Source organism: Clupea harengus, chromosome 17, assembly GCF_900700415.2.
Source record: "Clupea harengus chromosome 17, Ch_v2.0.2, whole genome shotgun sequence".
NCBI lineage: Eukaryota > Metazoa > Chordata > Actinopteri > Clupeiformes > Clupeidae > Clupea > Clupea harengus.
The window spans coordinates 22,015,586-22,033,355 of NC_045168.1; the positions used below are offsets into that span (position 1 = coordinate 22,015,586).

General features: G+C 45.2%; 1 protein-coding gene across 7 annotated transcripts in view; it reads left to right on the plus strand.

The window, feature by feature from the left end:
* cnksr2a (connector enhancer of kinase suppressor of Ras 2a) overlaps nt 1-17,770 on the plus strand; it is an 83,728-nt gene that overhangs the window by 26,166 nt on the left and 39,792 nt on the right. For 4 of the 7 annotated variants that reach the window (XM_031583932.2, XM_031583933.2, XM_031583935.2 and 1 more), the window contains exons 4-7: nt 2,535-2,622; nt 6,640-6,681; nt 10,199-10,318; nt 10,945-11,004. In XM_031583932.2, the coding sequence (XP_031439792.1) occupies nt 2,535-2,622; nt 6,640-6,681; nt 10,199-10,318; nt 10,945-11,004 (310 nt within the window). Of the gene's footprint in view, nt 1-2,516; nt 2,623-6,639; nt 6,682-10,198; nt 10,319-10,944; nt 11,005-17,770 lie in introns of all 7 variants that reach the window. The other 3 variants (XM_031583930.2, XM_031583931.2, XM_031583934.2) reach the window with 1 other exon arrangement.

A 17,770-nucleotide genomic window follows, 5' to 3' on the forward strand; every position in this document is an offset into this window, starting at 1 on the left:
TCTAACATGTCTTGAGGTTTGGAGGACATTAATGTAACAAGTATGTTCTGTGTTGAAGAATAATGCACAAGAAAGGATTTGGGCTTGAAGACTCTGTAACTGCCACCACACAACGTACTGATCTATGTCTACCCATAAGCCGTGAAAGTGCACAGGAGTCAAAGAAGGGCATGGCAGGGCAGGGCAGAGGAGAGCAGCGTTAGCTTTGGTGTCCTGGTCATGACTTGACATGCACTCATGAGAAGATTGGATTTTAGCCAGCCCCCCTCCACCTGACACGCTATCGCTGCGCGGTGCACCAATCCTGGCCCTATCTCACCTGGAGGCTGTGAAGGTTCACAAGGCGGGTGCAAAGTAGGGGTTCAGCGCTACTGTCCTTCCCTGCGGTCACTGCCTCAGCAGGCTGTCGGTGAGCAGCTCTGCTGAGCCCCACCCCAACCCCTCCGCCCCCATGCTGGCCGGCTCAGGGCTTATTCCCATTCCCAGCTCAGCCGCTGCCCCGCGGATGATATGAACTCGCACGGCCGCCCAGCGGGTGGGGCGGCTAGGTGATGGCGGCCTGATGATTGTCATTCTGCAGCCCCCTAAACCAGGCCATCATGAGGGAGGCTTTCCAATCCTCCAGGTCAGAAATGTCCTCCACTGCAATGTTCAGACCCAGCCCTAATCTGAACACACCTCGCCCCAACAGTCAGAGGCTCCCGCATGACTTAACTTAACCAGGCGAGCAACATCAGAGGCCTGGCATTACACTCAGCAGGAGGCTGGATTGGGAAGTCAGAGGAGCAGGCAGACATCTGCTTATGATGATTCAGCTTCTCACCTCAACCTTCTGTGGTGTCTGACCTCCAGATCTGGAGCCCATGTTGGGGCAGCAGTTCAGTGGCAACAGCAGTTACTCGTGTTCTTCCCTCCTCTCCATGGTTGTAGCTGTGCCCCGCTAGCTGAAAGGAAGGGTAAGAGTGAGAGTCGAGTACTGAGGAAGTCTATATTTATGTGTGTGTGTGTGTGTGTGTGTGTGTGTGTGTGTGTGTGTGTGTGTGTGTGTGTGTGTGTCTGTGTGTGTAGTGAGAAGTCCTTAAGTAGGACAGAGAACTTTAAGACTCTGAAATTCAGCTCGTCTCTAGACTGAACTCCTCCACAGCAGAAATAGAGAGAGAGTGCCACAGTGAGAGAGCAGTTGGGGGAATCTGTGGGAGACCAGGAGACTGGGAGAGGCAGGGAAAGTGCTAGTAGACTGGGGAGAGGCGGGGAAAGTGCTAAGCTGTTTGAAGAGAGTGATTGTGACAAAGAGAGATAGAGATAAGGATAGGGGTGCAGGCGAGATGGAGATGGTATCTGGTCTGAGGCCACAAGAAACATCAGTAAAAACAACAATGTAATCCGTCACCCTGGGGAGCCTATTGGCCGCTGTCCACTAATGTTGATCACTGAGGCATTGCCATTGGCTGGTCTCCACCATATGTTGATCACGGAGGCTTTGTCATTGGCTGCCGTCCACTAATCCTGACCATTTTGGCTTTACAGGACTATTTAATAGTGTGACAAACGGGGACAAAGTGCTCTGGCTACCATGTCACTCACTCGCAAAGTTTGACTTTTTTAATCTTTTGAAATACACATGGGAGGTATTTTGTGACTATCATCTGTTGTTGTTTAGCAGCTTTAAATATTTCGTGTCAGTGCAGGATATTTGGAAACAACAGGTTCAGTGCATCAGGCCTCTTGCATCAGTTGGTTTAACCACCGTATTCCATCAGTGGAGTGTCAGTGGAGTGTCAGCAGAAGGACTCCAGTCAAGAGCAACTCATCTGAGGCACATCTTACATTACCTCACAAGAGGAAACTACACCCTTTACGGCTGAAAAATAAAAACTATATATATATATATATACTGTTTTTCTGCAATTTTCCACTTTCCACAAAATGGAAGAGACTGGAGAGAGATTGGTGCCCCTGGGAAGGCAGGCCTGCAGTCAGACTTCAAGTGGCCTCTGCTCTGCCTTCCAAGTAGAGCTGGCAACTCGGTAACCTAGAAAGGGGGCAGCCACAGAAACAGCATGGATGGAGTCGGTTGGTGGCTTGCTTGCGGGAGGTGCTGCAGGATAGAGGGGGTCGGGGGTTGGGGGTTGGAAGGGGAGGGCTTTTGGAGGAGGTGGTGGTAGAGGGTGGGCTTGGGGTAGTTGGTTGGATGGTTGTGAGAACCAATTTTCCTGAAGCTCTGTATATATAGCACGCAGCCTAAATACAAATGACCCATATTTCAGTGCATCGCTGGAGGGGCTGGTGGAGGGAGACGGAACGAGGTCTGGAGGACACTGAGTGTGAGAGAAACACATGCTCAGATGTTCAGTGGCACATATACACACTCACACACACACACACGTACAACTTCAGGTAAACACACACACCGCAGGTTTATACGCTTGTGTACACACACACACACACACACACACACAAACACACACTACAGTGAATGCCACTGGCGGTAAGAATGATCTAACGGTTAATTCCAGGTGCAACTTCTTTTTCAGGTCACCCTTTGCTGCAGTCACGGACTACTCGGTGACCAGGAACAACGTCATCCAGCTTTGCCTGGAGCTCACCACCATTGTACAACAGGTAGGCTGAACCAGCTCCTCACAGCGCCACTCTCACCACTGCAGGCCATCACTGGTACAGAGAAAGGGAAAACCCTGTACAGCATGTAGTATGCATTGTGTGGTATGCTGATTTCAATGTATTACAAAGGACACATCAAAGAAGGGGTAACAACAAACAAACAATTTAAAACACAGTTGAAAACACAATTATATGTCATGCATAAATGCTGTACGTTTTGGTTTGTTGTTGTTGTTGTTGTTTGTTGTTGTTTGCTTCGCTTTACACATCGATCTCCAGACTCCCAGGATCGTGTAAATGTGGTGCTCAGACAGACAGTGGCATTGCGCAATTACAGTAAAATCCTTTGACGTTATTTCACCAGTGGCACTGTCTCTCCCTGTCAAGTGTGTGTTTATTGACCTGTACTATTCCCAAAGCATGTGTGTTTACCACGATGCCACTCTTACTCCCGTAAACAATCCCACACGAGTGAAGTGGAAGGGCACTCCTCCAGAACACGACTCACGATCCTCAGCTGTGTGATAGAGCTGCAGGCTGATAGTCCTCATCATGATCGTCATAATCATCCCACCATCAGCTCGCTATCCCCGGCCCAACTAACCCTCCACCTCAAGCGACACTCCTGCAGATCGTCATGACCCTGAGTGCCACTGCAGCAGGGAGGTTTCTGAGCGTGTCTCACTCCTGACTCACTCCTCTCCTCCTCTTTTGTCTTCCTTACTCCTCCCCATTGCATCCTTCTCTTTCCACCTACCTCCCCCTATACTCTCTCTGTGTGTGTGTGTGTGTGTGTGTGTGTGTGTGTGTGTGTGTGTGTGTGTGTGCTTGTGATTGAGCAGGCTGATGATGGATGAGGTGATGTGATTTCTATCAGCCCCACTCTCTCTCCTCTCTCTTCCTCCTCCTCCTCCTCCTCCTCCTCCACTGATCTCTTGGCTCAGTGAGGAAGTAATGAAGAAGCAGAGCATCGTGGGTGATGTAGTCCCTGGGGAGCATGGTTTGAGGGAGAGAAAAGAAGTAGGCCAGTGCCTTGACTCTCCTAAGAATCATTTAGTGGCAGGTGGGAGGAAGAGGGGGAGGAGGAAATTGTGTTACTCTTTCACAGCAATCTTCCATCTTTTGCCTGAGACAGTGTATGTGTATGTCTATGTGTGTGGTGTGTGTGTGTTTGTGGGACTGTGTGTGTGTATGTGTCATATCATGCTAATGTGTATAAGATCTCTCTGATGAAAATTTGTCATTGCCCAAGCATCTGGATGTTTGCATGTCCGTGTGTATAAACACCTGCATGTTGGAATGTGTGTGTCCATGAGCGTCCACGTTCCACCAAAATGCCTTTGTGAGTCGGTCAGGTCCCCAGAGGTCACGTTGCCGTGACAATGACCTCAGAGGTGAGGAAGCATTAAAAGGACGAGTGGGTCTTCACCCGCACGGCCCAGAGAGGCGGCTCCTAATCCCGGCCCATAATCCCGGGCCAGATTAAAGAGGGAGAGTGGGAGGCCAAGGCGCTGCGCTAATCTGCACTAATGCTCCACGGCGTGGGCCAACTCCCCACGGGCCCAGAGTCCTGCTGGAGCTCACAGCCGAGTCATCCCGGGCTATATATCTCTCTGTCTGTCTCTCCTTCTCATCCTCTCACTGTGTCTCCTTCTCGGTCTCTCCCACTCTCTCTTCATCTCTTTATCTGTCCCTGTCTCTCTTTCTCTCTTTTCCTTCTTATCCCTCCTTCTCTCTCTCTCTCTCTCTCTCTCTTTCTCTCTCTCTCTCGCTCTCTAGGTTGGAGTAGGCAGGCAGGCGGCCGGGTCTCTGAGGCGTGTGTTTTAGCAATGAGTTGTTCTTCATGGGATGGGATGGAAGAGTGTGGGTGGGAATGTGTTATATGTTTGTTGAGATGTGCTGCACCCCGCTTCTCTCTCTCTCTCTCTCTCTCTCTCTCTCTCTCTCTCTCTCTCTCTCTCTTGTCCTGATTTCTCGCTCACTCGCATCCCATCATGCTGTCTGGCACACACACACACACTTCTGTGCTCATTCTGTCTCTCTTGTTGTGTGTATATCTGTGGTCTGCGTGTGTGTGTGTAGTCATGTATTCTTTTATGAGGTGGGGGTGTTAGAAGTGTTTTCTCTTCCGTCATTTTGGTAAGCAGTTCTTAAGAATTCGGAGGAAGTGCACATATACAAACAGACAGACAGACACACACACACACACACACACACACACACACACACACACACACACACACACACACACACACACACACACACACACACACAAACACAAACACAATATGAGAGGGTTCCTTGGGGGTTGGGGTTTCTTGAATTACTTGCTGTGTATCTGTCTGCACAATGCCCTTATTTTTCTCTCACACTTTCTTTCAATCCTCCTTCGCTCTCTCTCTCTCTCTCTCTCTCTCTCTCTCTCTCTCTCTCTCTCTCTTTCATTCATTCCCTCTTTCTTTCCCTTTCTACCCCGAGCTCTCTTTAACAACACTTTTCCTCCCTGTGATCATCTAATCCCACACTCCTCACACTGGTCTAAGGACAGCCAATTACCCTATTGTCACAGTGGGTTACATGCGCTTTTTTATAATCAGAACACTCATTATAATCAGCTCCAGGGGTACAAATTTTTTTTTTTGCATCCACCATAGGTGTTGTGGTTGAGATGCTAGTCTTAAAAAGGCTGACCCTCAAGCTGTACGGAGATAATGTGGAGTGGATCTGTGGATGAAATACTCCGAGACAATACTGCAAGACATCCCTGTTCGTTTCTAAGATACGAGTGATCCCTGTTCGTTCGTTTCTGGCAGACGTCACTAGCCTACGAGAGTAGGTCTGAGTGCGTGATGTTTTGAAAAGGGTGATGTCAGATGGCCTTGGTGACATAAGGCTCTGGCTTCTCATCCGAAGGCCTGAGAAAGTGAGTTCTCCTTGCCCTTTTTCCCCCTGTAATAGACAGCTGCATCACAGAAGAATGACAGGACTCTCACTTTAAATGTCTCATTCAGAGCCTGAATGTTAATACTAGCCTTGGGCTACCAGCTCAACCTTGAGACGTCAGCACAGCACATCCCACAGAAGGAGAGAAAGTCACACACACAGAGGGAGATGGTGGGGGTGGGGGGGTATTCCCTCCATTGGGCCAGTAGATTATACATTTAAGAGTCCTGAGTCCCTTTAAGATGATCAAAGAACATACATATTTTGAATCTCTATGGAAACTCTCCATTCCATGTCATAGCTGAATCCACCAATTGTGGATATACAGTACAACACAATTTGTGTTGTCGCTAACCCCTTGAACATGCAAACCAAATCATTGTCCACCTACCTAAGAAAGATCTTACTAGTTTTCCATTTAGCTAGAGAGAGGGAGACTGAGAGGGAGAAAGAGGGAGAGACAGCAACAGGCAGTCAGGCAAAAAGAAATCAGGGAAAGAGGGATGGGGGTTATATGATGGAGTTTATTATGAGGTGGAGTCTAGCAAATGCACTCTGTTATTTTGGGAAATAAGGCCTCTCCTGGTGTGTGCGTGTGCGCGCGCGTGTGTGTGTGTGTGTGTGTGTGTGTGTGTGTGTGTGTGTGTGTGTGTGTGTGTGTGTGTGTGTGTGTGTGTGTGTGTGTGTGTGTGTGTGTGTGTGTGTGTATATTTATTTATTTAAGTGCACGTGTGTTTCATTTTTGGGTAAGTGACAGATCACACACCGCTCTTTTGATAGGAACAGATTGTGTGTGTTTTGTGCCACCAACACCAGTGTTGTTCAAAACAATAGTGTGTCAGCAAATGCTCATTGAAATGCCTCATGATTTGGCCTCTGTAACCATCTCCCTTATGTCTCAGACACCTATGTTTACTTCAACTGCCCGTGCTCACTGGTGAACTAGCTGAGTTATGCAAACATATCTGTGTGGCTTTGTGTGTGTGAGTGTGAAGGCTTTCAAGTATTCTTTCTTGACTAACTTGCACCGCTCTCCTTCTTCTCTCTCTCTCTCTCTCTCTCTCTCCTCTGCAGGATTGCACTGTCTACGAAACAGAAAATAAAATCCTCCATGTGGTAAGCTCTGCACTCCTCTTCTGCTGTACTCATCACCTTTCCTCTTCACCTACTCCCCTTTATCTCTCTCTCGCTCTCTCTCTCTCTACCCATCCTTCACCTTGTCCTGCTGGTCTCTGTGTAAAGCAGTGAGGCATTTCGGTTGCTTCCTATCTAGATTGAAACCCAATGTGACATTTAGAGTTCTGCACTAATCGAGCTCCGTGTCAAGCAATATTAGTGTCTCAACATATTCCGTGGTGCCAAATGAAGTGCCAACACTGGCTCTCGGAAAAGCCGTACACCCAATCACAAACGCTTGCTTTTTCAAATGTACGGAGATGAAGAGGGCACTTTTGTTTTGGTTTAATCAATCAATAGGTGGCCTTTGGATACTAAGAGGAAGCCACGCCATTAGGAAACGCAGGGTTGATGCCAAATCCTTACTGACATGAGAGCTTGTGTATATCAGTCGCCAGCAAGAGTTGCCTGTTTGTATGTGGCAGAGAGATAGAGGGGAGAGAGAGTGAAAAAGAGAAAGGGATGGAGGAAGAGAGAAAGAATTAGAGAGATGGATAGAGAGAGGGTTAATAGAGGAAGAGAGAGAGAGACAGAGGCAGAGAGAGAGAGAGAGAGAGAGAGAAAGACCTTTCTGCTTTCTGCCTGGTTGCCCATGTCTCTCCTCCCCTGCTGACAAAGCCAGCGCTACAATCAGCCGCCACCGCCGCTGCCACTGTCGCCACTAGGCCAGGCACAGCTGTCATTTTTCCCAGAATCCCACAGCTATAAATACCTCCGCAGAGGCCCTGCAAACTCCCTCTTTTATTACCCCCCCTCTCCTCTCCACTGCTCCCTCTCTGAAGCACTCCTCCACAGGCCGTGGGAGGAGAAACACACACACGCACGTACACACGCACGTACACACACACACACACAAATACCCACACACACACATACACACACACACACACACACACACACACATACACACACTAACAAATACATGCACACACGGAGGAAGATATGCACACGTATACACACATCCAGACACACACACACACACGCAGAAACACACAGACACACAATCAAAAAATTCATAGGCACACACTCTGAAAAGGTGGAATGTAATGTAGGCTAAGAAAAATATGACCCTGAGCAGAGGTAACAAAAAATATGATGCTGTATGAATGAGAAAACAGCAGAAGAGGAGAGAAGAGACATGTCGACCTCGTATCCTCGTATTCAGCTCTCCTTTGCTATACACCCAAAAACAACAGCACCAGACAAACATGAAAGAGGGAAAAAAAACAAGAGGAAAATGGCAGGGCTGCAGATTTTTTTCAAAATCAATGTATAAACTGTTGGGAAATTGCGGTATTCACATTCAGTCTCCAACTGCGTGCCCAAGTTCACAAATTCTTATTAAAAAGTAATTTTGCCCCCAAAACGCAAAACCTGCAGAATCACGGAACACCCCCAGACACTCAGAAGCAATAAATCCAAAAGAGTCTCCTAGGCTTTCTCTGAATATTCCCCCACTATTAAATAATATTTCACCGTGTCAGTATCGTGTGTATGCACAGAGAAGAAGCTGCTTGTTTTCAAAGCACTGATATGGATAGTGTGCCACACTCAATATCACAGATGCAGAAACAGCAAAGCACAAGTAGCAGAACAGATTCTGTAGAGCTGCTCTAATCCCGCCTGGGAAAGAAGGCTCTGCTCTTTTGAGGCTGTGTGGCACCTGCAGGGGCATTTCCCTGACAGCCTTTAAATCTGACTACGGATTTTTAAATGAACAGCTTTAGGCGGATAAAGCTCTTTATGACTCTTGAGTGTGCTGTTTCTACATCAACATCACAATGAAAATCTGCCCCCCTCCCTTCCCCTCACTCTCCCTCTCCCTCTCTCTCTCTCACTCTCTCTCTCTCTCTCTCTCACACTCTCCCTCTCCCTCTCTCTCTCTCAGTACAATCACACTGTCGGTCCCTGCCAGTTTGCAGCGAAATCTGATTTAGAGGGATAGATCTCTCGTATGTTGTGTTGTTTGATGGACAGCATGCACGCACGAAAAAAGGGCAAGGCAGCCGTCTGTCACAGCATCATCAGTGGACAAGGACTGAGAGTAGCATATCACACAACAATCAACAGTCAAGTCCTAACAGGGACAGTGTACACACACACACACACCACACGCACATGAACACACCCTCACACACAGTAACAGGAGCGGAAGAGAGGCTGGAGGAAAAGAGAAGCGTAACTCCCACGCAGACATTTAACCCAGAGCTAAAAAAAAACCTCTGTCCCTCTAGGGCCCAACTCATGGTGCCTGCTTGTCCCCTGGTACTCTGTACTTCCCCTGGGTGGCTGCAGTTCCTCCAGCCTAAAAGGGGCCTGTCTGCTTCCATAGATACTGTTGACCATTAAAACTGACTGACCTGATGCTGACTTCAGGCAGCGCAGTACCCAGTACCTGTTGTCCTCGGTGATTGTTACCAGGGAGCCTACAGGCAATGTCTCAGCATCAGTGGCGGCTTTTTTTCTCTTCGTTCAACTTGATTCTTGTGACTCGTTTTGGGCAGGTGCACAGAGGTGACTCACATAGAGTCCCTCTGTCCCCAACCCTGAGTATAACCCCGACGTGCAGGAGCACCCAGAGGAAGAAGAAAAATAACTTGCCATGGTCCGCTTCTTGTTTTCAGCCCAGGAATAAAAAAGAGACTGCAGAGGAGTGATAGCCTGAGGGGAAGAGAGGGGAAGGATTACAACCAGTGTTGATGAAGAGGAGGAAGCCTCTGGTCAATGCATCAGCAGACGTGTCTTGTAATCGCAGGTGAAGAGAGTGGTTAACGGCCAGAAGGGAAATTTTGCTTCCAGAATAGTGTTGTCTTCAGACAGACCATTAGTCTGAGTCTAAACTGAACATCTGAACACCCACAAAAAAAGCCCCTGAGATCGCAGAAAGCTTAAGGCTTTGAATTATAAGAAGGGTCAAAATATGTCCAAATGTAGTCAAATGTGTGTGTGTGTGTGTGTGTTCCCCTCAGGCTATTACACCTCCGCAGATATCAACCTGAATGGACATCTGAAAGAGCAGCCCCATCTAGCCATGAAGGCATTGATTGCCTTGCCCTGTCATCATGGCCAACCCTGTGCGGCTGAGACACTTTAAACACTCTTTTCTGGCTGATTGTTTACTGCGGTCTGATCTCTCACAGGCTCACTTACTCTCATTGCACAGCAAAGCTCTATCTAAAGCACCAGCTGTGCCAATGAAGAAAGTAGAGTGGAGAAATAATGGATAATCAATCCAGAAAAACACTTCATCCTATCTATTCACCTTCTCTTTTTGCAATTGCATTTACGAAGATGTGAATATTACTGCATGGTGTTGTAGGTTATATATACACTGAATACACTGATGAATGTGGAGAGCATCTTAACAAATTTTTTATGCCATCATACTGACTGATGTGTGTGTGTGTGTGTGTGTGTGTGTGTGTGTGTGTGTGTGTGTGTGTGTGTGTGTGTGCAGTGTAAGACGTTGTCAGGAGTGTGTGACCACATCATCTCGCTGTCATCCGACCCACTGGTCTCCCAGTCTGCTCATCTGGAGGTGGTCCAACTGTCCAACATCAAGCCAACCGAGGGACTGGTGAGTACTCTCTCTCTCACACACACACACATACACAAACACACACTGACAATTAATTTGCATATAACTATATACAATACCAATGCCTGTGTGTATGCAATGTGTACTTATGTTAAGCATACATTTTGTCACCAGCCCTTTTTGCAAAGTGGGACTTTGCCTTTGAATGTGTGTGTCTTGTACGTGTGTGTGTCTTGTACGTGTGTGTGTGTCTGTGTGGGTGTGTTTGAGTGTGGCTGTGCATTTTAATTGTACTCCCACATTGGAGATTTTAGTACCATCCTTGACACAGTGCTCTCACTGCAGTCAAATCAAATCCAGACAGCACTTTCTGTACCACTCACACATAAGGGCACAGAGGGACGCGGTGCTGATTAAAACTAGAAATAAAATGATGTAGCACTGTAGCTTTAGATGGAATCCTGGTTCTTTAATGTGTGTGTTGGTGTTCGTGTGCATGTGTGCGTGTGTGCGTGTGTGTGTGTGTGTGTGTGTGTGTGTGTGTGTGTGTGTGTGTGTGTGTGTGTGTGTGTGTGTGTGTGTGTGTGTGTGTGTGTGTGTGTGTGGTGGTATCAGTCATGGATAATTTAAGATGCTACTCATGCTCCATTCCTCCTCTCTCGTAGGGCATGTACATTAAGTCGACGTATGATGGCTTACATGTGATCACAGGAACCACGGAAGGGGTAAGAGTCTACAAATGTCACAGTTTGCTCTGAAAGAAATTGAGCGATACAGAGAGAGAGAGAGAGAGAGAGAGAGAGAGAGAGAGAGAGAGAGAGAGAGAGAGAGAGAGAGAGAGAGAGAGAGAGAGGTTTAAACATTTGTTTATTGAACCCGTATTGAAACCTGTTCTTTGCTGCACCCTTTAAACACATAATGCAATAGAACATCTAACACAGACAACCTATCAAGTCCTCAGATTAACAGAAAACAGCAAGTTAGGCCTTTTGCCACGCACCCTCTTTTATATTTAGAGAGAGAGAGAGAGAAATGATGTGTGTTTATATAAGCTTGTGGATATCTATTTTCTCGTTTGTATTGTGTTTCTCGTATCTATATCTATTTTCTCTCGTTTGATGAGGTATTGTAAGTGCTTGCACTCTGAATCGGTGTAATCTAAAAGGCAGGATAGCCAGGATAGCCTCCAGCATCCAGCCATGACGGGACAAGGGTAAAGCCATAAAGTGCTCATGAAATGAAACAGGACTGGAGAGCTCTGACACGTTAGTGTAATAGGTTTGTAGAATGAATGGAAGAGTTTAGGTGAAATCTGTAATTTTCGGTTGCAAGGCCAAAGCTTGATTTTAAATGTCTTACAGAGACGAGAGTTCAATCAGAGCTACAAATAGTGTGTCAGGTCTTAAAGGGGTTCAAGTTTCAAGCATACGTCCTGAATTTGGGCACCCTGTGAACTGCATGTCGTCCATCTATCCCTGCTCCCTGAAGCATACCTGATTACTGTCTATGTGCTGAAAAGGCTCTTGATTGGCTAAATCAAGTGTGCTCTCCAAGAGTGCTTTGATTAGTTCACTCAAGCATGCAGAGCAAGTCCGAGATTCAGTTTCGGTTTTGCGAAAAATAGTTGAAGATTGTTGAGCTCAACAGCCAATCAAATTACACCCCTCCCTTCCACGCTCCTGAAGCACCGTGTTAATTGGCTGGGATTGTGTATGGTTCCGTCTGAGCAATTCACAGAATTTGTGTGTGGAATTAGAGTCGCGAACTCTACCTTTAGAGAATACTACAGTACAAACCTGTTCACAATTGTTGAGGCAAGGAACCTTAAGGCATAGATTAATGACTATTCCACACAAAGATAAATAGATACGAGATTCTGTTGAGAGCGTGCATATATGAGTATGACATTGAAACAAAAGTGTGGAACAGGTAAAACATCAGTACAAACCACAGTAAGACACAACAGACCACAACTTAGAAATGTGTTAAAATCAACGTGGCAGTAGTTGAAGTGAGTAAACTAGTTGAAAAAGATGGGTTTTTAGAGTCTGGATTTGAGGGGTATTCGGATTGAGGGGAAGTGAGTTCCAGTTGGCCCTGGCACCCATGGTGCCGAGGCTGATGGCTGGTAGTGCCAGTAGTCCTGCTGATGTAGACAGCAGGGAGCAAGAGGGAGTCTAAGTCTGAAGGAGGCCTGTGAGATCAACAGCGAAAAGATTATGGAGAGCTTAAAATGTTAATAATAAGATTTTAAAGTGGATCCGTTGTGCCACAGGGAGCCAGTCTAATTGAATCAGCAGGGGTGTGACACGTTCAGTGGACTTTGAACGGGTAATAATCCGTGCCGCAGAGTTCTGGACGAGTTGAAGTTGGTGAATATGTTTGTTGGGGATGCCTGCCGGGGTCACATTGCAGTGGTGAATGCGTGATGTGACCAATTGACTAAGACTTTCATGGAGTGTGATAAAGCAGGTTGTAGTCTGGAGATGTTGCACAGATGGAAAAAGGCGATCCGAGAGACATCTTCTATATGACTGGAGAGAGAAAGGGGTACTGTCCGTGACACCAAGGCTCTTAACCTGAGTGGAGCAGGGTATAGTTGTGGAGAGGAGAGGTCTACGGAGAGGGTGAAATTCGCTAGTTCTCAAGCGAGAACTCTGAATGAATGCTCTGCTGGGAGTGATGCTTTTTCAGGCAGAATGGATTGTGGGTTGTCTGTCTGGCCCTTTCAGAGAATCCGAGAGGAGCTCAGACACAGATTCTTGGTGCAAGAGACCCACCAGGGAGCAGCAGGCATTGCGTTGGATGAGAGACACACTCACGCATGTCAGAGCACAGTGACTTAGGGCTGCGCGATGCTGGCTCCAGAGCCGTACACGAGGAGAAAGTGTTGTCATGAAGTAAAAGCTTAGTGTTGTTGGTGTGCACGAGTACAGCCGGAGGTAGAACTCAGAGACCTCTGGACATAATCACTAAGGACCGGTGCTGTAAGGCTAAAGACAGACATTTGAACTGTCATAACAGCTCAGGGAAGGCTTGTGAAATGTAAATTTAAAATTAAAATGATAAAATTTGCTGTAAAAAAATTCTGTATGTCCCCGACATGTATAATTATTTGTCCTCAAAATCAGTTCAATTCAATTCAAAAATTTCAAAATGGCATCCTTTTGATTAAAAACCATAGCCTTGCATTTAAATGTTTATATTTACTAGTCATACTCATACTCAAAATCAAATAAATATTTCAATGCCCTGAGCACACGGACATGCTTTTCAGAGATCGAAATCAAAAACAGATTGCCAATCGTCTCATTAAGAAGCTCTTGGCAGTGCTGCGCTCTCTCTAATCATGTGTGTCAGAGTAGGTCCCTCTTTAATGAAGCCTTGCGCATCAGTCTGCTGGTGCTGCTAGCCAGGATATCACAGGGGCAGGGAGGCTAACGATACAATCTGCAGCATTAATGAGACACGGAGGCACCTGATAGCAGTGTCAGGCGCCATGAAAAACTTCATTTTCTGTGTGTGTGTGTGTGTGTGTGTGTGTGTGTGTGTGTGTGTGTGTGTGTCGGCTAATGACACTGGTCTTTCATCCCGTGTGCCTTTAATTTCCCACTCATCCCACCTATATGTTTCCATCTCTCTCCCTCCCTCTCTCTCTCTCTCTGTCCTCACCCCTGTGCTTGCACGTGTGTGTGTGTGTGTGTGTCCGTCACTCTCTCACGCATTTACTTATATTCTGACTTCCTGAAATTCTAGATCAGGTTAGGAAAGGCTTTCCCCCACGTGACTGGTCATAGGTGACATACTACAGCCAAAGCGTGAGAGAAGGGGGTGTCAGAGGGAATAATAAGGAATAGTGCATAAACAGTATTAGTTATAGAGAGAGAATACAGGACACAAGAGAAGTGAGTACACCCCTGTGCAATATCACTTAAATGTCAAATGATTCAAAATTGTATCACCTAGTGTATATCACCTATAGTAATTGCATCACTTCTAAATTGAACAGTAGGGTATTTGCTGTAAAGGATGTAAAGTTAAAAACTTTATATATATATTAAAAACTTTTATTATATGGCAACGACAGTACAAGCGTTCTGATTGGCTAATGCAGAGTCATGCCAGCCGCGTATTGCCCTCCTCACCGGTCAATACGGATCCGTATTGCCCTCTGACGACATTTTCAAAATGAGCGAAAGTTTTACTACCCAGACAAAAATGAAAACATCAACAGCAATGAGGAAATTCAGAAGAAGTGAAGATTTAATATTGAAAGTGATGATGAAGACTCGAACATATAGTTTGAATCACTTGTGTTGTTACTTTACTGTAAATTAAAGCCATTTTAGCTGAGCTGCTTTGTCCGTTTTCTATTGATCATTGTAACTTGAAGTTAGCAAGTAATTGGTTGCTACGCAACACCTGAAACACATTGTGTCGTGAAAAGACTTGAGAGCTGAACAAAACATCATGTTTTCTATTTACAATTACCATTTCTTTTCATTTACAAAATAAATAGGAGGACTACTTACTAACCGAGAGTGAGGTCATGCCGGGAAATATCAAACTTCGGCTTTGGCGTATCAACGTCTCAACGTATAGGTTAAAGCCTCAGTTTGATATTTCCCGGCATGACCTCACTCTCGGTTAGTAAGTAGTTAATACATAATATATAATATAAAATAAACTATATTAAAAAATACAGGGCCCCACAGTACGAACAACCAGCAGTACACCTTTCATTACTGAGATTCAAATATTTAATTTTTACAATATTTTTTATGTCCATCTTTATTTTTGATGACAGGCGCAATCCTCCTCTGAGGATACCAGTGTTGCACAAATTGTTTTTAGCTGCTCTTTGCAGGAGGGGTTGTGTTGCTCTTTACAATTCCCCCAACGGTTTCTATTGGATTCAAGTCAGGCGACATACTTGGCCAGGTCATAGTTTTCCCTTTTTTCTCCTTCAGAAACTCTTGCATGATTTTGGCAGTGTGCTTTGGATCGTCTTCATGCTGGAATATTCCTCCGCTGCCAAGCTTCTGTAGACTCGAAAAAAGAGTCATCTTGTCAGTATTTTGGTGTATCCACAGACACTCATGGTGCCATCTATAAAGGTCATCTCCGCAACACCTTTTGCACTCATGCGGCCCCCTATCATCACACTATCCATTCGCTGTGGCAGTTCTGTTCAAACATGTTGGACCCCATCTGAGCTGAGCAGATTTTTCTTGGTCTTATCTGACCACCGAATTCACTTCTAATATTAACCTGCTTATTTTCATGTTCTCTTGCAAAGTTTAATCTTGCAGTTTTGTGCCAAAGAGTTTTTTTTCTTTTTGTTGGATGCCGTTCATAGAGGTTGACATCATTATGCAATGTCCTTCGCACTGTCTGAGCAGAAACTCTGATTTCCATTGATAACCCCTATGTCAAGTCTGAAGCATTTGCCCATTTCAGAGGTAGATTGTGTACATCACGCACTCTCTGTGGCGTAATTTTAGGAAGACGGCCACTGCGACTCTAATTAGTGGTTCTATGGCTCATTCTACCACTACAAAACATGACACTTAAAATATACTACATTCCCTATTTCTGTCTATGCAAAAGCCCATCATTTGAATCAAAGCAACATTATGTAACAGTTTTCACCTTAAAATAACAGCTCCAAAAAAAGTGTTGGTGGTACACTGACTTGTAATACGGAGAGGAATACTGAGTAAGATGTTGTCGAAGGAAGCGAGGACGAGAGTAACCAAGCAAGAGACTGAACAAGAGTTGGTCTCGGACTGGCGTTTCCTCGTTGGCGAAGGGGTAAGAGACAAAAGGAGGCAAGTCCGACACCGAGCTGGCCTTCTTTCTGTTGGACTAGTCAGTAATAACTTATCAGTTCTCTTGCTATGCTGCTTGCTTGACGTTTGGCTGCGTTAGGAAAGTTGTCGACTCGCTAGTTTTTCATAAACATCCCTGCCAATGTTATTTATGAAAGAATGCGATGAACTCTGCAACCCTATGGGTGACTTCCTGTCTCACAGAGATCTGTCATTTTCCCAGATGTCATCAACCTCAATCCCGTCTCAGGCTAGAATCCAAATATATTTATCACACGCCAAAAAGTCAGTCAATCAGTCTTCGTCAATCTCACGCCAAATAAGCCTTGGAAGTTTGCAACCTTGAAAACCTAACTCAGCTAGCTTGTAATAAATTACACTGGCCAATGAATCCTTTATTATGTGGCCAACAACATTTTATTAGATTACACATACTCCACATTCAAACGCTTAGACAACAATGTATATAGGATGAAAATGTGAGCAGTATTTCAGCAAAAGTCAAATTTGTCATCCTTGTTTTGTTATTCTTTTGGTTGTGTTGGTAAATTAAGTCATAAGTCATACTGGTGTCAAATATTGTAATATTGCTTTATCTTGTCAATTCACATGCTTTTTCGGCTTCTGAAGTTGTCTTTGCCGGTTCCATATCCTTCAGCTTGTCCACAAATGCACATGTACCACTGTCCATTAACGGGTTTCAGGTATGATAGTGGGGTAAAGGTGAACTACACTCCAGATCTTTAGGGGGAGCTCCGTAGCAAAAAATATAAATGATCACATACCAGGGCTTTAGGGGGATTTCAATTTGCAAACATGCTACCTTAATTTTACATTGAATTTAGCCAAGCCCTTAGTCACTCTTTACATTTCCTGAAATACATGATACGAGGCATGATCAAGGTCTTTTCCAGAGCTCATCAAAACATGAAGGACTTTGTTTACAGATTGAAGGCAATCTCTTAATTGTCCCTTAATGAGAAATACCTTAAGGTTTATTCCAAGCCCTGCTCAAAAGGTCTTTGTTGACTATGCATGGCCTACTTAGTGTGAACCCTCTGTACCGGTACATATACACAGACATAGGAGTGAAAGGTAGAGCAAGAGTATTGTTGGAAATTGATGTATTTTAAAATGCACAATTTCACTGCACATCATTGCCAGCTATAATGCAATAAAACAACTGTTGGCATTATATTAGCAAGCTTTTATTAGTGCCAACTCGGCTGTTGGTAGTTTTTGCATGTCTTTAGTAGTTAACTAACTACTTTTAGACTGAAAGTCCTTACTGCTGCATAAAAAATAGCAATGTTTTGTGCATCTTGCTTATACAATTAAAACAGGAACTGTGAACTGTTGAGAGCAGATCACTGTGTGTTTGTTTGTAAACTGTTCGGCACAGTCACTATGTAAAAGTTAGGAACAGTAAAAGTAAAGACAAAAAGCTTCTTTGTAATGTTATTGTGATAGCTATGTTGGCTAGCTTGCCAACAACTTTCCTAACAGAGTCAAACATCAAGCAAGTGCAACACAAGACAAAGCAAGACAGAAAATAAGTTACTGAATAGTCCAGCAGAAAGTAGCCCCCTAGCTCGCGGCTTCAGACACTCCATAGTGTTACTTTAAGGTAAAAAATAATCTTTTCGGCTGTTATTTAAGG